We start from the raw sequence: 24,233 nt of genomic DNA on the forward strand, positions 1-24,233 counted from the left end.
GATATTGTAGATATTTCTTAATATATCATGATATATTTTTATATTTATTTGAAATATAATGGTAAATATTAAATAAAATTATTATATACACAAAATATCTCAAAATATCACAAATATTGTAAATATCGTTGAAATATCACCGATATTTGCAGTCGTATATATTTCTGAACATATCGTGATATTTATATATCTTTCTGAAATCAAAATAGATATCCCCAAATATCACGATATATCGGGATATTTTGTACTATGCGCGTGTGACCAGTGACAACATAACTTTGAATGAAGGACATAGGCCCTGGCAACAGATGAATGAGGACTAAAAACATTTCAACAGATGTAAATCACCAGAAATCACCACATGAACAAATTCCATCCTTAAAACAATGGAAACGATTAGAGTCCCTGACAGTGATCTCTCTTGCAACAATCTTTGATATAAATTTAATAGCGGTATGGCAATCTCCACAAGTCCGTAGATTCTTAAAAACCTTGATTGGTGTTCCAGTAGGTGTGGCAATGATCCCAAATGCAATTGCAAGTTTCTCACTGTGATAGGATAGATTCTGCTCCTTCTGCTCCTCCTCCACATCATGCAGCACATAATCTGTCTTTGGCACAAATCCCTCTTCCTTCATCCTTTTTGACAGTTCCTCTAAAAAGTCGTAAATTTCTTTGCTTCTTGGGTGGGATTCATCTCCGACCAAAAACACGTGGATCTGCCTTTTAACCTTCATCCAACTAGAACCTGGCTTCTTCACCACCCCTCGGTCATCCATAGCCTTTCTAATAGTAGCCACTTCGTGCCACATCCCAGCAGAAGCATATACGTTGGCTAAGGTCACATATGTTGCTGCATTCTCAGGTTCTATTTCAAATAATGCTGCAGCTGCTCTTTTTGCAAGTTTGATATTCCCAAAAATTCTACAGCCACCGAGCAAAGAAGCCCACAAGAATCTATCAGGCTTCATAGGCATGCTATCAATAATGTCTTCAGCTTCTTGGAAACAACCAGACCGACTCAGCAAGTCAATCACACAAGCATAGTGATTGGCAGTGTATTTCAACCCATGTTTTTCAGTTATCGAATGAAAATATTCAAGCCCTTTATCAACTAATCCGGCATGAGTACAAGCCGATAGGACACCAACAAATGTAACATGATCAGGCCTAGTACCTGACTCGAGCAGCAATTCAAAGTAATGCAAAGCCTTTTCAGGTTGACCATTCTGCGCATAACCAGCAATCAAAGATGTCCAGGAGACAAGATCAGGCTGGGGCAATCCTTTAAAAACCCTCTTTGCAATCTCTACATTCCCACACTTTGAATACATGTGAACCAGCGCACTTGCTGCAAACGAAAAAGGGTCAGACCCAGTCCGCATCATGTACCCATGAATCTGTTTCCCAACATCCTCTGAAGCTTGACTTGAGCAAGCATTCAAAACTGCTGCAAATGTGAAATCATTCGGTCTAATACCTGATCTCAACAGCTCCGAAAACAGCTCAAACCCTTCTTTCCTCCTCCCTTCCTCAAAATATCTCCCAATCATCGCCGTCCAAGTAACAACATCTCGATCCAACATCCTATCAAAAATATATCTAGCTTCATCAATACTCCCACATTTTCCATACATATCAGACAAAGCACTCCAAACTACAGTATCTGAATCTAACCCACTCCTCACTATATACCCATGAATCTCCTTACCAAACCTTAAACACGGCAAAGCAGCCGAAGCAGCCAAAGCACTAGAAACAGTAAACTTATTACATTCCAAACCCTCATTTCCTTGCATATTTCTAAACAACCTTAAAGCTTCTCTAGGTTTATCATATCGAACATACCCCGAAATCATAGTACTCCACGAAAAATTGTCCTTTTGGGGCATTATCTGAAAAAGTCCATAAGCTTCATCAAGCTTCCCATTCTTTACATACCCAGAAATCATAGTATTCCAAGAACACATATCTCTTTCACGCATTTCATCAAAACATGTTCTTGCAGTAACTAAACACCCACATTTTGAATATAAATCAAGTAAACGATTAGAAATAAACGTACTTGGAACAAACCCAGAGTTGTTAATATGAGTATGAATCTTTTTAGCTTCTTTAAGTTCACGTAACTCAATACACAGTTGAAGTAATGAAGAGTAAGTTGTAGCTGATGGGGTAGTTTGTGATTGGTCAAAATAGTTTAGTACTTGAACTGCTTCTTTTAAACGTTTTTGTTGGCATAGTATAGTTATTTTTTTATCTTTGCATAGATTATTTACAGTGTCATTTGGTTGGAAAAACAGTGAGTTTTGAGTCGAAGATGAAGATGATGATGACGATGAGATGGAGTTTTGGTGATGGGTTTTTGGAATTTGAGGTGAGGTTGAAATGTGTGTTCTAGAAATGGGTTTAAGGAGGGTTTTGAGGTGGTTTGGTTTAAGGAGATCAACGTAGTACATAATTCAAACTTGCACTGCACGCAAGGAAACTCTAGTGTCAAACTTAGCAAAACAAATAAATACTCATTTATTAGACGTTTGTTAGTTTGTCCCTTGTCACTCGTAAGTTTTTAAGATCATCTTTAGTAGAGCAACCAAAAAAACACCAAAATTTTGAACCAAAAAAACACCAAACAATTTTAGGAGCAACATCAAAAAAACACCAAGCAATTATGCGGTTTTGCCAAAACCGCGCCATATAAGCCTAATTAGAAGTCCAAGCCCACACGGTGTTGGAAAAACCGCGTAAGTGATTTGATACAGCATCAAACCTGTAACCAAATATTGGTCGATTTGGTGTTTGGTTTAGTGCTTTTTTAGTGTTTTCATCAACATGTAGTTCTCCTGAAGTTGAAAAAATACCAAATTCTTGAGAATTTGGTGTTTGATGCTAGGTTGATATCCTTTGTAAGATGCTTTAATGTGTTTTGCTAAAAATGGGAAAGTTCTAAGTTGTTGATGTGGTATCTTTGGAGGTTTAGCTTTGTATGACCCAAGAAATGGATCGAGAATTTACCTTAAGCGATGTGGTCTTACAAAAGAATGGTAGCAATTGTATGGCAACCTTGTGTCACTCAAAGCAATTCAAGGTAAGATAAATATTGGAGTATCGTTTGTCCTCATATTCTTATGTAGTTACTAGATAGATAATGTGTTACCAGCAATGGGATAGATGAGTTTGTACTGGGAGTGGTAGAGTTGGGTTTGGTTGAGAATGAAGGAGGTTTAGAGAGTATGACCTATTGAGGCTGTGAAATGGTCTTACAAAGAACAATTTGAAGGAGAGAATGGGGAGAGGTTGAATTGTATGACATTGATACTCGCGCTAGCAACCTTGTGTCACTGAAATTTATTCAAGGACGGAGATCAAATATTGACAGTATCAAGGGTGTTTTGTAAGAGTGTTGAATAGTGACCTCAAGAGTTGCTTAGGTACAAATAGCTTATGACATATATAAGTTTAATATAGTATGGTCGAAAACCTCCTTTTACTTGTTGTCAAGATAGAAATATAGAAATCAAAGGCCTCAAGTCCTTCACCTCATATCATATAACATGCCCAAAAAGAACATAGTAATTTGTTGTTGTGTCATTATATTCAGCACGACAACACCATAAAGTCATAAACCTCTCTAAATCCTAGGCGAGATTTCCTACCAAGATGTTGAACGGCTCCCCATAGATGAGCTTTCCTACAAATCCTACAATGACGTTCTACAGCTCCATAATCATGAATTCACATAAAACATCACATCAATTATAAATTTAATTAGTCTTCTTTCCCATTTCTTTAAAATGTAATCAATACTAAATAAAAGCGGGGCTATCAGCATATAAACTACCCCCCTTCCCTCTAGAGCTTGGGTACAACGGCAAGCCTGCATTATTCAGGCTGTTTGAAAGTAGTGCTGTGCTCTAACACAACCCAACCAAACATGCAAACTTTGCATCATATGGTGTTTAATGCGTTAGCTAATTTCTATGATTAGGGTCTACTTGAAGTAATATACTCAACTGGTGAAAACAACATAATATTTAAAAAGGACCGACTTGGTCCATACATAAAATCATTTGTGAAAATATTAAGTATAGAGGTCAAACTTGCAAAACACTTTCTGGCATAGGATACTTGACCGAGCAAATCAAGTAATCACTCCACAGGTTTTTCCCCACTAAAATGTATTGGGCGTGACAAATATAAATAAATCACAATATAGCACATCCTCCGCTTATGGCTTGCTTGCGCAAGATCTCGGTCTCCTTTTGCGCTCTCTCCAAACTCTCTCTAAGTGCACGGATTTCATCATTAGATTTCATTTGTGCTGCTAGTGCAAACTTTTCTGCCTTCAAACGTGCAGCCTGCTCTTCTGCCAATTGTTGTTCAAGCCTTTGTGTGGTTTCCTTAAGCTTGAGCTCAACCTAAACAAAGTTATATTATGAGAAAAGAAGCAAATTAATAACAAGAAGCAAATGGTGAAGCCTAAATAAGATAAAGAAGAAATGTACACCAAAATAAGTAATTAGACTAACAGATAACAGACTTAAAAAAACGTACATAGTACAAGATCCCTGGAGAAGTCATAGATAATTTGGAAATATAATTTTCTAAATATTAGTAAAAAACAAAACAATGTCAAGTGTCAATTTTATCCAGATTTAACATAATTGTCAAGTTTTGGCATCAGTCGCTTGGGGAAAAGTGTAAACACACACACACACACACACACACATCTTTGTTCTCTGAGAAAATTCTGTTTCAGTTAACTCATCAAGCTTCGTTAAAGAGATGAGACGAATAACTTCAGAAACATTTCTAATCTTGGAGTGCGCCGTAATACATCCTATCACTTTGAGAACAATGTTTTCAGACTTGGGATAAAAAACACAAAAGATAAAAACATAGGGGCATTAGAGCATACCATGTCAGTTATGTGTTTCAGCTGATCTTTATATGACTCGTACATATGCTCCTTTAAGTCCGAAATTTCCTGTTTAGAGTAACCCGCTAAAGACTCAACCTGCTCTCGTTGATCGCGCAGCTTCACAGCTCCATTCTGGAGCAAACAATGTGATGCTTAAAAACACAATTTATAACAGATAAAGACTAACAGCATTAGAAGTTTCAATAGTTTAGTTTTCATCAGTGAAGTAGAATATATACTAACAAAACCCAATCAACAAGTTGTAGGATAAGTCATCCTAAAATACAAGCTTATAACACAAGAACATTTCAATGAAAACCCAAACCAGACCAAACTCTAAGCTCCCATGAGAGCAGAGTGATCTTTCATCACAGCTCAATGGCATGTAAGGAGGAGTGTCCTCAAACAGTAAAGAAAAAAAAAAAAAAAACCCTTAACTGATACGATATACTCCATAGATATCACCAACCCTTTGAAATGCCATTTATTCCTCTAGAGCCATACGACACACATTGATTGCATAGTTAAATAATACAACAAAATCCTATTTGCTTTCAAAGAGCTGTATCTTGAGGTTCAAGGAACCAACAGCTCCTTCAACAACACTGAACAAACCCAATATACACTCAATGACTGCCTAAAGGAGAGCAGCAAATTTGCCACATGCAGGGACAACCAAAATTAAATATAACATCTACTCTTGCATTATTTAGAAGTAAGAAAACATTCTTGAGTCTTGGATGCTAATTTCCTACAGACCGTAATAGTGGCATCATGCGCCATATAAGGAAAACTCCAAAACAACAATGGTACGTTATAATCCATAGGTTCTGAATGTACAAAGATTCCAGGTATGGATCTTCTGATTCCAAACACTTGAAAAGTGGGTGAACTGAAGTAAAATTCAAATCAGACTGCTTGAACTGCGACAAGCTTTGGAAGGGATATGAAAGTGACCAAAAAAACAAAATGAACTTCTCCATTTTTTTAGTCCAAACAACCCGGCTATATCGCCTAAGAGAGTCCCCAAACGACCCAATCATATCGTCTTAGAGAATATAGTTCAACAAAAAAGAGAGCTCATATTGGTATTGGTATTGGTATTGGTATTGGTGGTACAGTTGGACACTGTCGCTGCTTACACACACGAGAGATTCTGAATAGTCATGTTTAGATAATGAGGTACTTGAAAACACCAAATTCAAGATCATAATGTGCAACCATGTGTGCATAGCTTTACTCGCAAGACGGACAGAGGCATGAAAACAGAATTATAAATATAAAAGTAAAAAGCACCTTCACCTTTAGTTTATCAAAGAACTCATCTGTATACGGCTTCCCACCATTTTCAGCTATGACCTTGTTTACAAGGGATAGCAGTTCTTTGAGCTGTTCATCCTTCTTACTTTCATCCCTGGCCTTGTTATCGAAAAGCACAACACGATTTTTGCACGACTTAAGAATTTCCTGCATCAAGATTACACATTTGAACTGTTAGTAAACTTTTGATTCCTATAAAAATTGTCAATGTTGATAACAATATAAGTACTCGTGTATTCTTAACTTCGACACAGGTGAGACATCAATACTAAAGTCTTTCATGTAATATATCTTCTTTCATAAACAGTAATGTACTCATCCGGGGCATTTTCCGAAAAAGGCAATGTAAGATGAAACAGAAGGACAAGGTGGCTAAATGTCATAAAAATATGAATGCACTTTCTATGAGATTCAGGTGCTCATACAACATGGACAACTGAAACAATTACCAATATTTTGTAGTTAGTACTTATTACTTAGTATTAGATCAAAAGATGAAACGTGACCTGTAAAGGTTTAGGGCATTCACGACCCAGATAATCTTCCAGGGTCTCGTCATTATCCTCAAGTTCATCACCACCAGTAAAAACAACAATCATGTAATCCACAATTTTCTCTCCAAAAAAGTTTTTCAGAGTTTGAATTGCAGCTTCTTCTTCCAGTGAAAAACGAGTCCTAACAGAAAAAACAGCAAGAACTGCATGGATCCCATCCTTAGCCAAACGAATACAATTCACAATCTCTTTTCCCACAATGTCAGATCCCACAGAAAAATCAAATAGACCTACAAACAAAATTTTTGCATCAGCATTTCACCAACCCAAAAAAAAAAAAAAAAAAAAAGGCCCGACACAACAAATTGATCAATGAACTACAAACAAAGACTCTAACTAAAAGGCCTACAAACAAAGACTCTAATTAAAAGGCCTACAAACAAAGAATTTAATTAAAATCAAAGAGACCTACAAACAAATTTTTTCCATCAGCATTTTAAGACCATGATTTGTAAAACTACTTTCTCTTCTCTAATCCTGTCAAAGACTCCTTTTTTATCTGCTTGGCTCTAATCCTATCAAAGACTAATCAAAAGGCAACCAAAAAAAAAAAAAAAAAGGCCCGACACAAATTCAAATAGATCAATGAACTACCTGGAGTATCAATAACATTCAATATTTGACCATCTCTTAAAACAGACCTCTGCAATTCACAAGTACTTGTAACACCAGATGAACTGGCCCGTGACTTAAAAGACTTCCTTCCAAGAATGCTATTCCCTGTAGCACTTTTCCCATTACCAGTACGTCCTACTAAAACCAAAGTACGGACATCACTAGATGGAGCAGTCAACTCCCAATCATCATCTATTGTACTTCCACCCATCTTATAAAAATCAATTCTTTATCTCTATCTGGGCACAGAAACGAGACATAACAAAAATTTTATGAGTAAATTTTATTAAAATCAGACATGTATATGTACGATGAAAAGTAATGATTGGAACAAAGATTGTACTTACGTATTGAGATCGAGAGTGAGCTGAGCGTGTGGTTTTTTTTCTTGGTTTTGGGGTGAAAGGATATATATATATATATATATATATATATATATATATAAGGCTAAACGGCCACAGGTATTCTATACGGAATACACACGGCAGCTAACCACTCGAAATTGTTTCATGGAGGCCCATTTAATTTAATTGTATTTTGAAGACTAAAACGTTATTGGGCTTCCGACAAATATTAGAATCTAAATATAAAAATGCGGATTTTATAGAATATGTCTAAATAGGGGTGATAATTTATGTAAAACATATGCACGGACTCTTTTGAAAACATTTATATTTTTTTTAGAAAATTGGGATTACCGTTTTAGTTGCTAACCCGTTTTAATTTTCTAACAAATTATTTTTAATGAAGTTTTAAAAACTCCTATTTTTCAATTGGGAAAGACATTCTGTTTTAATAGAATAAAGATTCCCACTTTAATTAAAAGTGTTATAATTTGTTTTAATAGGAGAATAATTTCTGTTATAATATGAGAGAAATTTCCATTGTTAAAAAATATTTTTGTTTTCAAATATGAGAGGAATTTATGTTTTAATAGGAGATGACGTTGAATTTTAATGGAGCTTGAAAAATACCCCTTGTGGGAGTTTTAATATTAAGATATAGATTTATGTATTATACTATATATTAGCTTGTATATGCATACGGGCTCTTTTGAAAATATTTAAATTTTTTTTAGAAAATTGGAACTACCGTTTTATATAACAAATTGTTTTAAATAAAGTTTTAATTAAATTTTAAAAATCCGTTTTTTCAATTGGGATATAGATCATCTTTTAATAGGAGAATAATTTTCATTTTAATTAGATATGTTAGATTTTCCCTTTTCAATAGGAGAGGAATTCTCATTTTAATATGAGAATGATTCCCACTTTAATTAGAAGTGTTATAATTTGTTTTAATATGAAAGAAATTTCCGTTATAGTATGGAGAAATTTCCGTTGTTAAAAAAAATTATTGTTTTTCAAATATGAGATAAATTTCCATTTTAATAGAGCTCGAAAAATACCTTTTGTGGGAGCTTTAATATTAAGACTAGAAAGTAGACCCGTGCATACGCATTTCCTACTCTTTTAAAAATTTGCTCAACAATCATAACAAATCGTGATTCATGTTTTCGTCGCTAACATGTTTTAATTTCCTAACAAATTGTTTTAATCAAGTCTTAAAAACCCGTTTTAATTTTTTAACAAATTGTTTTAATTAAGTTTTAAAAACCCGTATTTTTTAATTGAGGGAGGAATCCCATTTTAATTTGGAAATAAAGAGTTTTTATGCTACTATTTGAGTTTTGGTTTTAAAAGGAAATGAGATTCCCGTTTGAAATTGGATTCTAAAAGGAAAAGAGTTTCTGATTTTAAGTTAAATATTAAGTTGATGACGTGGAATTTTAAAAATATCTCTTGAAAAATACCTTTTGGAAAATTTGCTTTCGATTTAATATTAAGAGTTTAAGAATCAAGTCTTAAAACCTGCCCGTGCATTTTAATTATGTTTTAAAAACATTTTTATTTTTTAAAAATTGGGACTTTTATTTTTTGAGTTTTGGTTTTAACCCGGTTTTTGAATTTTCCAACAAAAAGAGTTGTTTTTAATTAAGTTTTAAAAACCATTTTTCAATTTAATATTAAGATCTTTGTTTTAATAAAAAAAAATTCACATTTTAATTAGATATTTTACATTTATTTATGTTTTCTAAATTATGGAAATTGTATTCATTAAATTAATTTTCAATAGGGGATTTAATGTAGGAGAATGATTCCGGTTTAATATGAAAGTCATACATTAACAACATAGAATTTAGATGTTTAATATCAAAAGGATCTCTATCTATTTTTAATAAAGGCATAATTAGTTTTGTATAAAAGATTAATGATTTTAATCAAATATGATAAAAATAAATAAATTAAACTTTTAAAAAGAGATGTCACAATTTTTAATAGTGTCAATTGTAAAAACCTCATCCATCTTATTCTGGAATCTTTTGAAAACATTTTTTTTTAAAAAAATTGGGACTAAGAAGTTAGTTTAACTATTTTAATTTTATAAAAATTGTTTTAAAATTTTTAAAAAAAATTGTTTTCAATTGGGAGAGATATTTAAAAAAGTTTTAAATAGGTTTTATTTTGATTTTTTCAAATTTTTGAATTTTAAAGTTTTACCAATATAGAATGATTCCCATTTTTTTGCTAATATCTTTTGTTTCTTTGGAAGACCTATATGGAGGCCTTTAAATGGGGGATAAGGCTATCTAGACATATTTTGGGAATTTCTCCTAAAAGTTTGGAATTTGTTTTAATATGAGAAAAAATTCTGGTTATAATAGAAGAGAATGGAGGTTCATAAAGCTTTTGAAATAGGATCTATAAGTTCCTAAGATGGAGTTTAATTTAATAGGAGATGACGGGATACAAGAATTTTAATATCTTAAAAAAATATCCGAAAGCCGAAAAATGAAGCCAAGTTCGATATTAAGATATAGATATAGATTTGGAAAACCCTAAAAAAACCACATTTTATTGTTATTTTACATTATATTTAACCTTGTATTTGATACTTATAATTATCTAAATTGTATAAAAAATTATTAAATTAATTTTCAATAGGGGATAAATTAGAACATATATAATATAACATACCAAGCCAAATCGCCAGAAGGCGATTTAATAATATGTATATAAAATCATACATAAAAGCAAATCCAACCTAACAATATAGTTAAGTATTTGAAAAAACTGTATATGTTTTAAAAATATCAATCTCTTCCACCATCTCTATCTATTTTTTTTGCCGCTCTCGGTTTAAGCTTTATAAAACAAATGAGACTTTAGCTTCATAAAACTAACAAAACTTTTTTGTAGATACTTAGTTAAAATTCCAGGTGGCCCCGCAATATTCAGATATGTAATCAAATTAGTTTTGTATCTTAGTTAAAATATGATTGTATAAATAAACAAAAAATCACAAAAAAAAATTAAACTAGTAAAAAATTATCTGCACGGGAAACAAATGTCACACACTTTATTAGATTATTATAGTGTTAATTGTAAATGAGACTTTGGCTTCATAAAACTAACAAAACTAATAGGATAAAGTTCAATTTCAAGCTTCAAACAATCTGTTACTAAAAATAATTAATCCCAACATAGTCTCATGAGACATAACAAAAATTTATTAAAATCATACGTGTATACGATGAAAAGTTATAATGATTGGAACAAAATTGTACTTATGTATTGAGATTGCGAGAGTGTGTGATGTTTTTTTTTTGGTTTGAGACTTTCGTCGGTAGGATCACCAGGGTGAAAGATATATATATATATTTATCTATTTATCTTGAGATTATAATATTTGTCTATGATAGAAAATCTAAACGGAATATGTATTATATACAACCGCGGGGAACACATGGGGCAGCTTACCCCTCAAGATTGTTTCGTGGAGGCCCATTTAATTGTATTTTGGAAGCTAAAACACTATTGTGTTTCCGACAAACATTAGAATCTCAAGATAAAAATGCTTGTGTTTTTTAGCCTAATGGCATAATGTTATTTTTCGATTTTGAGCAGTTCTATCTATCACCAAAATTCGATGCCCTTTTGTGATTCTTCATAAACCTCCAAAGAAAATGATTTCAAATAATATGTTCAAACAATATTTATCTAAAAAAACAAAACAAACAAAGTCAAATATATTATTTTTCATATTTAAAAACCCTACAAACTCTTTTCATTAAATCGTAATAGTTTTCATTTCACCGAGTTGCCCTCAATGAAATTGTTGGTGTCAATATGACGACTTTAAATTGTTACCGGGTAAGGAAATGTACAAGAGTCCTGTATTGGACGCCACACAAATTGAATTGGGCAACCTCCAGCCCAAGCCCAAACAGTGAAGTTAAAAAAAAAAACCCATTACACCCCAACTTAAATCGCGAAAACCAAGAAAACCTTCTCAATTGGTATCATCTCACCCACCAAAAAAGCAAAATTTTTTTTTGTTTGCATATTCTCGCTTTGAAACAAATTGCATTCGCCCAACAATTGTATCAACAACCACCGAATTTGATTTGGAATCTCGCGAGTCTTAACCCAAAAAGACAAAAAAAAAAAAAAAAATTGTATTTTCTCGTTTTGAGACAAATTGTATTATAAATTGCATTCGGAATTACACGAAAGTAGAATTTATGTTTGGAAGGGATATAAAAGCTGATCAAAAAACAAAATAAATTTTCAATTTTTTTAGTCCAAACGACCGGCTATATCGCCTAAAAGAGTCCCCAAACGAGCCAACTCGTATTAGTATTGGTGGTACAGTTGGACACTGTCGCTGCTTACACACACCAGAGATTCTGAATTCTGATCCAGAAAAAAAGAGAACGAGTAATAAAAAGTCGGTAGATTAGATACACTGCCACCCTAGCAAAAGCTCGCTGGCAAAACTTTCTCCATAAAAAAATAAAAAAAAAAAAAAAAATTCCCACGGAAAAAAAATATAAAATCACCCAAACTCTTTTTTATATCAATTAAAAATTTCCCCTTCCTCTTTCTTCTCTCTCTCCCTCTTACTCAGAGGAGAGAAGAAGAAGAAGACCAAGCTTTAACTCAATCACCGGCTTGGCTTCGCTTGGCTTGGCTTGGCTTATTAGTCGGATGATGGGAGATCGAATTCCACCTGGAAGTTATTTCCAGTATTCTCCTTCTGGTCTTCATGGTCGTGCATCTCCTCATAATACTAATAACAATAGTATCAATAACCGGCCCCCTTCTTCTCCTTCTCTAGATCGTGACAGGTCTATTTTTTTCCTTTTTTTTTGATCGAATCTGGTTTCTTTATGTGTTTTTACATGTTAGTAAGTAAGTTAGTTCAAGTAGCATTTGAAATATATGTTTTTTTTTAATTGGTTAATTGCCTTGACAAAGGCATTTGTAAACATTTTATTCTATTCTGTTTGGGCAATTTGGTTAATGTGTTTTGTGCTAATTCTTTTTTTATATGGTTATGTGTATTCTGCTTGACACTACACTGGCATGAGTTGTAAACATTACATGTATTCTATTCTGTTTGGGCACACATATAAAGAAGTGTTTGGATTTGTTGAATTTTGATATGAAGATGTTTTGTGCAGTAATGGAAGGTATTTGGCGGAACTGTTGGCAGAAAGGCAAAAATTGGCTCCATTTATGCAAATTTTACCACTTTGCACTAGGCTTCTGAATCAAGGTTTATAATCGATTTTATATGTAGTATTGAAGTTAGATGTATTTTATGTTTTGGATATATGTTTTCTGTGTTGTTGGACTAGTATTGGCAATCATTGCAAAGCAAAACATGAGGTAGCTTATTGGGACAGGAAGGTAAAAAAAAGAAGGCATTAATACAACTGTCGGAAAAGTTTTAATGTTAAGGAGACATCCAAAGTAACTGATTCGTGAAAGTTGCCGTTAGGTTATCTTAGCAGTTGTTACTGAGCAGTGAAAAAAAAAAAAACAGGAAACAGCAGTTGTTTTGTCATAATCATAAAGCTAAGCCACCTAATGTGTTCAAAATTGTTGCTGTCCTTTTCTTCTTTGGGTTTTAGGGGGGTTAAAGTTAGATTATGTTCCACCAATAAATAAAATTGATTTCCGTTTTCTACGTAATGTTGAGTTCAAAGTGATTTTGCTACTGTAGCATTTTTGCGTATTATCCTCCCATTTCGGTTAATGATTCGGCAACTGAGTGCTTTAGAAACTTTAGGGCTAAGTGATTTTGCTAATCTAGCATTTGAGTTTCATGTGCCTTGCCATTCTCTAAGAAGATATGAGGGTACTACTCTTGCCAATTTGGTCTGTGGGTTACGAACTGAGCAGTTTAGAAACTTTAGGGAATTGAAATAAGGGTTCTGTTTTCTTTCTTTGTTTCATAATGGAACTGGATTGTTAAGGTTATATCAAAGGAAGCGAAAGAGTGACAACTGGCAAAAAATTTTTGCAATAGGGCACACCACTATGGTCTGATGGATGGTGGTACGTATATCGTAGGCGACAAATTATTATTTTTAAGTGGATTTCCTGGTCCAGTTGGGAAGGGGTTGATGAGTTATTGATTAGAACATCGTAATCAAGTCGTGTTCAAGCCCACAAGTGCTTTCATTAGGCATCCCTTGTTTTGTTTTATTTTAGGGCATACTAGTAATTTATTTTTGTTAGCAGAAAAAACCTTTGTTATAGTTATTGGTCTTGTAATTAGGTTTAGGGAGATTTGTCGTTTTATTAATTTCAAGAGATAAAATAAAGGAGAGACTTTTTAGAGTTTTCGATATAGTTCAAGTAGAGTGTGGATTTAATTCAATTGCTGCTTCTGCCAATTGTTAATCCGCATTAGTTGTGCTTTGTAATGGTTACAAAAAAAAGTGTTGCAACTGGCGTATGTAACTTCTAGTTTTGCCAACAGTCTTTTCGTTGAGGTAACTTGTCTGTTTGTTTTGCAGAGTAAAATGGTAAATAAGTAAATGGATAGTGAGATTTACTATCTATCTGAATTTTGAGGATAAGCATTCACATTGAGTGTTATGCTTCTCGACTTGACCTTAGTGATTAATTACTTGATTATAACGTATCCAGGGTTTCTTGAAAGTTCACATGATCCTAAATGCATGCTGTTCCTTCAAATTTCTGCAAATATTTGATTTATTTTCTTACTTATTTCTTAGTAATATTGATTTGCTTTTTCATCTTATTTCAGAAATCATTCGAGCTTCTGGTTTGGTGCCAAATCCAAATTTTGTGGATCATGACAGAATTGAGCATGAGAGTCCACTGAGATCAACAGTTCAGCACTCGAATGGTGGACTGATGGATTTGGAAGGGTGGTCTGTTATGCAGGCAGAGGTAATTTTATCTAATAAAAATCTGGAAGATGTATTGATGAGAAAGCTGGAGTTGGTATTAGCACTCAATGAAAAAGAAAATATTGAACAGTTTCTGTCACATATATTAAATTGTTTGAAGCATACCTTTTTTTGTCACAAAATGATTAGAAAAAAGGTCTTTCAAAAAATGTTTAATAATGGTATGGACAAGTATGATATGAACCCACATTAGCAAGTGCTTATCATGTGAATATCTAGATTCAGAAAGTTAAAGAAAAGGATCACACCAAAGATTGAAAATGAGTTTTGAAGCTATGGTATGCTTTGAGGCGTACATACAGATATAGCCTTTGAGGCTCGTGTGGTCATAGCTTCATTTTAGCTTGATAAATGTGGAAAAAGGCTTTAGCAGCCTCTAATTTTTCTTCTGGTGTTCATGGTTCATGCTGTTTAATCTCATCTCTCTTTTATGATTATCTCTACTAAATCAATTCAAAATTTAGAAAACTTAGATCTGAATGCCCTTACTTTCTGTTTGGCTTTCTGTTTAGATGTTCTTGTATCAAGTTATCAACTCCTTTGTTTATAATATTGTGATTGTATGAGGGATCTACATTTGGTGTCTGAGAAAGTATTATGTTTTGATCTTAAATTGTAGCAGGAAAATGGTTTTCTTCAAAGAATGGGAGCATTTCAAACGCCTGGAATGGGTTGGCACGGCTCCTCCGGGATTTCAGAACAGTCCTGTTCTGAAGAAAGTCATCAGACTAGATGTTCCTGTCGACAAGTTCCCTAATGTATGTCAAATAATATCCTTTCGTGTTTACCATTTTGTAATCATGTGTTTTATTTGTGTCTAATTTCTTGTTTCTGCTTTGGGCAGTTCAACTTTGTTGGTCGTCTCCTGGGTCCTCGAGGGAACTCATTGAAAAGGGTTGAAGCTACAACTCAGTGTAGAGTGTACATAAGAGGTCGAGGCTCAGTAAAGGATTCTGTTAAGGTTTGATGATATTTCTGTATTCCTCATCTCATTTGCTTTTTAGTTTTTACTGTAGTAAGCTGTCTGGGTGAATTAATAAGGAATAGTTTCTTGGAATATTGTCTTCACTTGAGTGACGAGGTGTTACTTGCCAATTGAGGGCTAGTGTGCCAGTTGGTGACCATCTCTCTATTTGACAAAATTCTGCGCTAGTTATGTGGACATTTGTGTGGCCCCATCATGCTTCTATCATGTCAAATTTTCATAAATTGTCCCTGTCAATTGCAGCTACATGTTGTTTTTTATGTAACAAACTAGTCAATAGTTAGACACTTTTGCAAAGTGGTGGTGTGCTAATGATGTATAACTTGCCTCAAGATGCTTCAGTATAGAAGCACATGGTGTTAGCAATCATCTCAACTGTACATGTCATATCCTGCCACTGGCACTCCAGTGCATAGTTCTGTAAAACCCATTCATGTTGGTAAACGTAAAAACCCACTGTACAGTTTCTGAGGTCTGGCGTTGTAGTGAGGAAGATGAAAAACTTGCACTAGTTGTGGGAAGGGTTTGTGCCATCATTTAGTTCTATATGGTAGGAATGCTGTTACAATATTTATTATTCTATAGTGTTAGAAGGTTTACTTGGTTGGGGAAGTCCTTTGAAGGACTTTTAAGACTAACGACTGCCCAAGTGAAAGTGTTTGGGGAATTTAGGAAGGAAGAAATCACCTTAGAAGTTGGCATGTACACTTGGTTGGATCATACCTAGTTATAGGGTAACTTTAATTGTTGATAGATTTATTAATTATGTTCCATCAAAGTAACAGATTGGCATCTAAAATTTACTGTGATACACCTCCGAGTGAGTAGCATAGGGGGTCGTCATGATCGGAGGTTAAATAATTTCAGTCAGCCAATATATAACAAGAGAAAAATGGGTTACTAGGTCTAGTACCATGTTACTTGCTGACCAAAATGTGATGGTATATATAATATATTAATATGAAGCTTTTAGCTGAAACTCTTGATACAATCGTGTGCCATAATGGAGCACCATTTTGATTTGCTCTACAGAAAGTTCTCAATTAGTTTTAATATGAATTGAACCATGGATCTGTTGTCCGTCTCAAGAAGATATATGCATGTCACTTATTGAATTGAAGGATTATTTGTATAGAAAATTACAAACATTTTCATTTACTTGTAATGACATCATTTCATAGGATTTCTTCCCATTTCTGAACTTGACAGCACTTGTTTTTCTTTAGGAAGAAAAGCTAAGAGACAAACCTGGATATGAGCATCTAAATGAGCCCCTACACGTATTGGTTGAGGCTGAATTTCCTGCAGATCTGATAGAACCCCGTTTGAATCAGGCTATTGCAATATTAGAAGATCTCTTGAAACCTGTGGTATGAATATTATCTCTTACCCATTGTCTTTCTTTGGTTCATTTGTTTTTTGGACTTATTCCTTTCTCTCTCAGGACGAGTCTTTGGATCACTACAAAAAGCAACAACTGAGGGAGTTGGCTATGATAAATGGTACACTGAGGGAGGAAAGCCCAAGCATGAGCCCGAGCATGTCTCCTTTCAACACTGCAGGAATGAAGAGAGCCAAGACAGGACTGTAGTCATGGAATTATCTGTATTAGAAGTTGTGAGTCTTCCCCAGGCTCATCTGTGAGTACCACTGTCAGATTCCTTACACCCGTAACCTGGTCCTTGAAGATCACTTCATCTTATGGTTACTTGGAATGCCGGTCAGTAGTACTATGCGCTGTATTGGTCATGATTCCAATGCTGAAAGTGTCTCAGACGAGCTTGTCGTCAATCATCTTTTGTTCATCTGCGTTTTTCTACAATCATTCTTTATTGTATCACCCTTCCAAGTTTCACTTCATATCTTGATCAATACGGGTAGCTCGTTAAAGCTCCCATGATTGACTTTCCTAAACTCCAACCAACAATATTAGGTTCATCAGAGTGGCTACATTGTTCCTCTTTCCGTTAACCTATATGTGACGAAAACATGGTTAAGTATTTGTTTCATACCTATCTGGGTATACTCTATTTACGTGCTTGTATTATTTATTACTTTCCCTTCCCCTTTGTTTGCACTAGACCATATGTTTGATCAAAACTCAAACAAAAACGGTGAAACAGTAGTCCAGTGAATGTAATATTTGAATTTGATAAATAACAAAAACATCCAGGATCCTTGTACTCACTTTTCTTGGGTGCAATGTACGTAACTAAATCAAATAATGTGAGACTTGACATTTTGGTTATTTGAAGTTGTACTATGGAATTTTCATTGGATCGTTGTGACTTGTGAGTTAGTGTTATGACGTTATGTGCACTTTTAACAACCCACGTGAACGAACAGCACAAAATGTAAGTCCAAATGAAACTTCCAATCCTAGTTCACTCATTAGCTGCTATCCCCTTGTGGAAGGAGACATAAGCCATATAACAATATTAGCTGAAAACTTTTACTATTTCCCCCACTCACCGACAAAAGATGAGTAAGACTTATCTAGAAAACTATAGTGGTCCTGTCGAAATAGAACGCTGTTTGTTTGTGTATCATAACCTTACTTTTAGAGTTTTGACTAAATAACCTTGCTCTTTGTTTGTGTATCATAACCTTACTTTTAGACTTTTGACTAAATAACCTTGTTCTGATTTCAAAAATAAATGAGCCTTGCAAAAACTTCACTAAATATCATAAATCAAAGTGTTTTGACTAGCCAGCAACTGCAAGCATTTTGAAGGGGCGCCATTACCCCTGCCTGAATGATACTTCTCATACTCCAAAGTGAGATAACAGCAGCACCGAAACCACATTACAACCATTGTGCTGCCTCACATCTTCTGTCTGATTGCAAACAAACAAGTATCTCAGTCGAGGGGATAAACATTTACCCAGGGGTATTTAATCCTTGACAAGGATATCCACTTTTGACACCCCATCAGTCGAAATGCTAAATGATTGTAGAAAAGGTGAATTAAGGTGTTAAAAACACAACTTACACAGACAATACCTACTCTGGTATTCAAGCATAAAACACGATCTAAATCACAAAGTACCTATACTTAAACTGTTAAAGTTTGGAAGAATAGTTGAAAAAAAAAAACTCTTGGCTAACAGAATATTGAAACCAAAAAAGTCAAAAGAAGCACAAATGGATCATCATTTGAAGCACTTGGCATCCAACAGAGCCTCCCCCTCAAAAGGCTCTTGATCTTCAATCATCTGATTGACACGCTCCTTCTGGGCTTCATCTGCCAAATCCACCTTAGTCCACTCGTACAGTTCCATGTCATAGCATTCATCAATAACAAACTGGGGTATCTCTTGTCCGCGGAAGAGCCACAAGCCCTTAACCTTGAAGGGTGGCTCTGATCCGATCACTAGCATCTTCCCAAATGCATATTTGCGAGCCAGATCCATACGCTGCAAAAATCCGCCGACCTTGTTCAATGTAACAAATGAGACGTTGTTCTCATCATTGTATTTGTAATCACAGAACCAAAGAGAGTAACCTTCAGGATCATACAAGTCCCAAAACCCTGAAACAAATGCAACAGAATGTTAACACAACTTATTCAAACTAAAAAAAGAAGAAAGAATAAAAACAAATAACAAACGGATAAGAGAAATAAGCATGGGTAAGCATCAGCATGCAAACAAAGTTTAGGGATATCATTTAATAAAACAAGTAAACCTAGAGGCAACAATACCGCAAAAGCTCACTACTTGCTAAAGACATGGCCTTGAGTCAGTATCCCACAAATTTCAATGGGACAATGTTCAAATCCGAAACAGTACTTAGAAAATTGTGGTGATAATTGACCCCGGGATATAGAACATAGCCATGTTTAGCAAGAGAGTGGATAAATCTAGAACACTGAATGCCACATCCCAACAGTTATACTTTTGCTAAAAACATGTAAGCCTCAAGGCGTTCTATCCCTCAAAAGGCTTGAGACGCAACTTGAGGCATAAGCCTCAATGCGGTTTCTTGAAACTTTGCTTGTAATGGAACACAAACGACTCCCCTACAGTCTACATTGAACTTTTATACTGTATACTAATATACTAGATAATCAAAGGAAATTAAAGTATTTGAGTATTTCATACAAGGGAATTACAGTAAACGAAACAGTGCAGTCAAACGTACTGTCCGTGCAAATAGCATAAAGTACATCACTGAATGATACCGTCTGTGCAAATAGCATAAAGTATATAACTGAATGTGGATCACCAGTAAACCATTAATTGATAACCGTGTTTGTACCAAACCAGTAAGGTAATGCAAATAGAAAATGATATTTACCTTTGATAGCAACTTCACGGAAGTTGGTCTTGGTATTTGAGTAAAGCCTTTTCCAGTCATCCAATATCATCTTACTTGGGGGCAACAGGTCAAGAGAATTCTTTGGCTTTGGCTTTGGTGCCTCATCTTCTTCAGCAGGTTCCTCTACTTTAGGCTTAGCTGCTTCTTTCTTAACTTCTTTCTTTGGTTCATCCTTTGACTTAGCCTTTGCAGACTCTTTTGCAGGAGCAGGCTTCTTTGCAGATGCAACGGGCGGAATAGACTCAGCCTGCTTCACCTCACCCAAGACCTTACTGAAATTTGGCTGGTTAACCATTGTCCAAAAGTATCTCTCAACATGTCGGAACTCAGATGTAAAAGTCTTGATCATGATTCGACTGAAACCCAGAGACAAGTTACATGTCATGACTATGTCAGCAAGGGTCACAGAATGTCCCACGAGAAAAGTGTTTGAAGCAAGATGTGTATCCAAAGCACCTAATGCCCTCTTAAGAGACTCGATCGCAGCCGTCTCAGCCTTTTGTAAATACAATTTCAGATTAGACAAATAGATAGTAATGTTGCGTGACTGTAAATGAAGGAAAGATACTAGAAATGTCAACTGACCGGAGGAAGGTACACAGCAAAGCCTATTCGTGGTATGAACCAACGCAAAATATTAGCATCAATCTCTAAAGAGGCAAAATCAATCCACTGTTCAACACGACCCTATAGAGAAGCAGCATTAAAACATAATAGCAACTAAATAAAATAAAAAAACAAGACAGAATGTATGATACATTAAGAAGGAATAATGTATTACATATTCAATCAAGGATGATCCCAAAAGCGGATTGTTCTCCTTCAGACGAGCAACTACAGCAAGAAATAGACAAATCATCAGTTCCAACTTCGACTATAAGCTTCAAAACGAAAAAAAAAAAAATAAATACTAGGAGTGTTATCTCACCATAGCGTGCAATGGCATTACTCTCGAATAAGGGACCATCAGGAGTTTCCAGTACCGGAACCTGAACAAACATTTACCAATATTCAGACATAAAACAAATACAGAACCAATACACACAAGACCAAAAAGTTTACCTTCCCAATTGGGTTCATTTTGACAAACCCAGGGGACTTATTCGTTACACCCATTTGAAAATCCTCAACTAGCTTAACATTAACACCACTATACTCTGCAGCAATCAATGCTTTATAAGCATTTTTGTTCGTGCTTCCAGCATGCAAAATCTACAAACAAAAATTTCTAGCATTCTAAGTATTCATCATAACAAATCAATGTCCCTTAAAATCAAGTCAACAGGCTCAAGTACATAAAAATGTATATAAAAACTCACCAAAGCCATGACTATGTTACTCTCTGTGATCAAAAAAGAATATACAATGATGATCAGTTCGTTGGTAAATCAAAGATTAAAGTTTAAAACAAGATTAAATCTAAGGTTAAAGTAATAAAAATGTTACCTTTAGATGGACAAGATGTAAAACCCTGCTATTTTTGAGCTGCGGAGAGAGAGAGTTGAAAAAGAGTGAAATAAATGGAGGATATTCGGTATATATAATAGGGATAATTTGAGATAAAGGCTGTTTTGCATTTTTAGATACCCCTGTTTTCAAATTTCAAATTCATTTGATATACCCCCTCCCTGACAGGCAATTTTATTTTGACGTGGTGGATGATACATGTGTATGATATATGATATATATCATTTCTTACAAAAATGATGACAAGAATTATATTTATCATCTGCCCCAAAATTAGGATAAAATGGATGCCCATCTTGCTCGAACCCGAACAAAAATATACAAGATCAATCCCCGCTTTTAACACCCCGGTTAAAACCCGAACCCAAACCTAAATACATAGAGGGTTTGGTCATACTTAAACCCGGACCGACTCGATTCAAACCGATAATTTAGCCCTAAATTAAAAGGGCTAAAACCCGAAACATTTTTTTAAATCGAACCCCAAATCCGATTTCAATTGCATACTATTAATATCATATAAAAGAATGAGTTAGGTGGATAAATATTTGGATTATGATCTCATTCATGTTTACAATGATGAGTTATTTAAGATTATGAAAAAAAATTATGTTGAAATTTCTAATTTTTTCAGTAATTGCACGTGAGTATGTGTATATAGTTCATTCCGAGTCCATCTATTTTTAAATCATATCAAATAATTATGTCCGAATATAGCTGATAATTACTTCCAAGTTCATTAGAGGTTTTATTTTCTTTGAAAGATTGGTGGATAGCCGAAGAAAGAATAAAATGTAGATATATATTTCAAATAAAGTTTCTTATTATCTTCTTTCTTCATTTATACCGGGCTTTATCCTACCCGAAATCCGAACTCGAGCCCGATGGGTATCCAAAATATAGGATTAGGGTAGGATTTGGTCACACTTCTCAACAAAATACCCAACTCCGAATCCGACCCGTTGAAAACCGGTATGGGTTCGGATAACCCAATACCCGTTCAAAACCCAAAAAATCAGGTTCGGGCCGGGCCGGGTACCCGTTTGGACATCCCTAAATAAATGTGTCATTAATAGGGGGTATATCAAATGAATTTGAAAACAGGGGAGTATCTCAAAAAAAAAAAAAAAACAAAACAGGGTATCTCAAATTATCCCTATATAATAATATCTCTTTTAGGGTTTCTCTACTAATGCCAGCGAAATGTCGTTACCGACATTGTTGAAATGTTGGGATGTTCTTTTTTTAGCATAGGGGGAAAAGAGATTTGTAATTTAAATATTTTTAGATTATTGGGAATTTGGAACTGGCTTGATACCTTTTTCTTTTTTTTAAGCATTCCATTTTTTGACTCTGAACAAGAGTGAGAGAGATGAGGACCATTTTGCTGTTCAACAATAACATGGAGTATGGACTCCTACAAAGCTTGGTTTGTAGCAGACTAGCGGTTCAACAAATATATATAGAGATGATTTAAATTCTAGTACGAACACAAATATACATGACTACATGAGTAGCAAGAAGCATGAAAGTTATTTACTACAACCTTCAAACACAAAGTACAACATCGAAGAGAGCCACCTTACTACTACCAAGCCAACACACGGAACATCTATATGTTGTCCCACTCTTGAGGCACAGGGAGGATCATCTTAAGTTCAAAATAGGCCATGGAGTAAGCCCTGGAGAGGGTAGCAAAGGCCGAATCATAGGGACATTTCTCACAACCGAAAAAGCTTCATTTAGACGTGTTGAACGGTTCATTAATTGAGACACCTTCTGCAAAATCACAGGAAAAAATAAAGCAGTAATCAACTTGGAAAATAAATAGGACCTTTCTTAAAAGAAAAGTGTGAAACCCCAAATTGTATGATTGGGTTACCTGCGGGCTGTGGATGAGCAAGTAAACCAGTTCAATAGAATCCATACAGAAACTAATATAGGGATGCAAATGTTTATCTTCAATTTAACAGAAAATTAAAGTGAATGACAATATGCGAAATACAGTTTGTAGGATCACAAGCTCCAAAATGATAAACCACCCCCTGCACAGAGTTTCAGTGGTGTGTACCAACTTAGTAAATCTAACCTATATGTACAACTCACATGCCTGCAACTCGAGATGTAGTCATTCCGCATATGTAAATTTGATTTGTAGATGAAGAGGTGAGTAAATGGGTGAAAGGAAGAAAGCGAACTAGTCACAAATATGTTTTAGGACATGGGATTTATACTATTGAAAAATCCCATTAATTTAACTCTGAGACATTAAGAAAGCGAACTATACTCTGCAGCAATCAATGCTTTATAAGCATTTTTGTTCGTGCTTCCAGCATGCAAAATCTACAAACAAAAAATTTCTAGCATTCTAAGTATTCATCATAACAAATCAATGTCCCTTAAAATCAAGTGAACAGGCTCAAGTACATAAAAATGTATATAAAAACTCACCAAAGCCATGACTATATTACTCTCTGTGATCAAAAAAGAATATACAATGATGATCAGTTCATTGGTAAATCAAAGATTAAAGTTTAAAACAAGATTAAATCTAAGATTAAAGTAATAAAAATGTTACCTTTAGATGGACAAGATGTAAAACCCTGCTATTTTTGAGCTGCGGAGAGAGAGAGTTGAAAAAGAGTGGAATAAATGGAGGATATTCGGTATATATAATAGGGATAATTTGAGACACCTCCTGTTTTGCATTTTTTTTTTAGATACCCCTGTTTTCAAATTCATTTGATAAACCCCCTCCT

At 34.6% G+C, this 24,233-nt stretch overlaps 4 protein-coding genes across 5 annotated transcripts; 1 reads left to right on the forward strand and 3 right to left on the reverse strand.

Moving 5' to 3' along the window:
- Positions 1-258: 258 nt before the first annotated feature.
- Positions 259-2,564, reverse strand: LOC147500925 (Pentatricopeptide repeat (PPR) superfamily protein). Its single transcript, XM_086603745.1, has one exon. The coding sequence runs from the start codon at positions 2,457-2,459 to the stop codon at positions 345-347; it is 2,115 nt and encodes a 704-aa protein (XP_086459871.1). The 5' UTR covers positions 2,460-2,564; the 3' UTR covers positions 259-344.
- A 1,450-nt stretch (positions 2,565-4,014) lies between these two features.
- Positions 4,015-7,908, reverse strand: LOC147500926 (immune-associated nucleotide-binding protein 9-like). The gene is made up of 6 exons (XM_086605937.1): positions 7,758-7,908; positions 7,390-7,649; positions 6,748-7,025; positions 6,224-6,388; positions 4,919-5,053; positions 4,015-4,418 (listed from the first exon to the last, which is right to left on the reverse strand). The coding sequence occupies exons 2-6, from the start codon at positions 7,619-7,621 to the stop codon at positions 4,206-4,208; spliced, it is 1,023 nt and encodes a 340-aa protein (XP_086462063.1). The 5' UTR covers positions 7,622-7,649; positions 7,758-7,908; the 3' UTR covers positions 4,015-4,205.
- A 4,418-nt stretch (positions 7,909-12,326) lies between these two features.
- Positions 12,327-17,934, forward strand: LOC147500927 (KH domain-containing protein At1g09660/At1g09670-like). The gene is given in 8 exon segments (XM_086605940.1): positions 12,327-12,601; positions 12,938-13,032; positions 14,536-14,681; positions 15,324-15,386; positions 15,388-15,459; positions 15,546-15,662; positions 16,913-17,056; positions 17,131-17,934. Coding segments are annotated over 8 exon segments (924 nt in total). The 5' UTR covers positions 12,327-12,461; the 3' UTR covers positions 17,278-17,934.
- A 704-nt stretch (positions 17,935-18,638) lies between these two features.
- On the reverse strand, positions 18,639-24,169 carry LOC147500928 (elongation factor 1-gamma-like). Of its 2 annotated transcripts, none has more exons than XM_086605938.1 (8): positions 24,053-24,169; positions 23,926-23,948; positions 21,070-21,219; positions 20,936-20,996; positions 20,789-20,841; positions 20,593-20,694; positions 19,987-20,503; positions 18,639-19,219 (listed from the first exon to the last, which is right to left on the reverse strand). In XM_086605938.1, exons 2-8 carry the CDS (start codon positions 23,932-23,934, stop codon positions 18,840-18,842), a joined length of 1,272 nt encoding a protein of 423 aa, XP_086462064.1. In that variant the 5' UTR covers positions 23,935-23,948; positions 24,053-24,169; the 3' UTR covers positions 18,639-18,839. The 2 variants fall into 2 exon arrangements, with proteins under 2 accessions (XP_086462064.1, XP_086462065.1); XM_086605939.1 differs by lacking the exons at positions 23,926-23,948; positions 24,053-24,169 and adding exons at positions 21,327-21,349; positions 21,454-21,516.
- Between the last annotated feature and the right edge of the window lie 64 nt (positions 24,170-24,233).

The sequence above is a fragment of the Coptis chinensis genome, chromosome 4 (assembly GCF_015680905.1).
Source record: "Coptis chinensis isolate HL-2020 chromosome 4, ASM1568090v1, whole genome shotgun sequence".
Lineage (NCBI taxonomy): Eukaryota > Viridiplantae > Streptophyta > Magnoliopsida > Ranunculales > Ranunculaceae > Coptis > Coptis chinensis.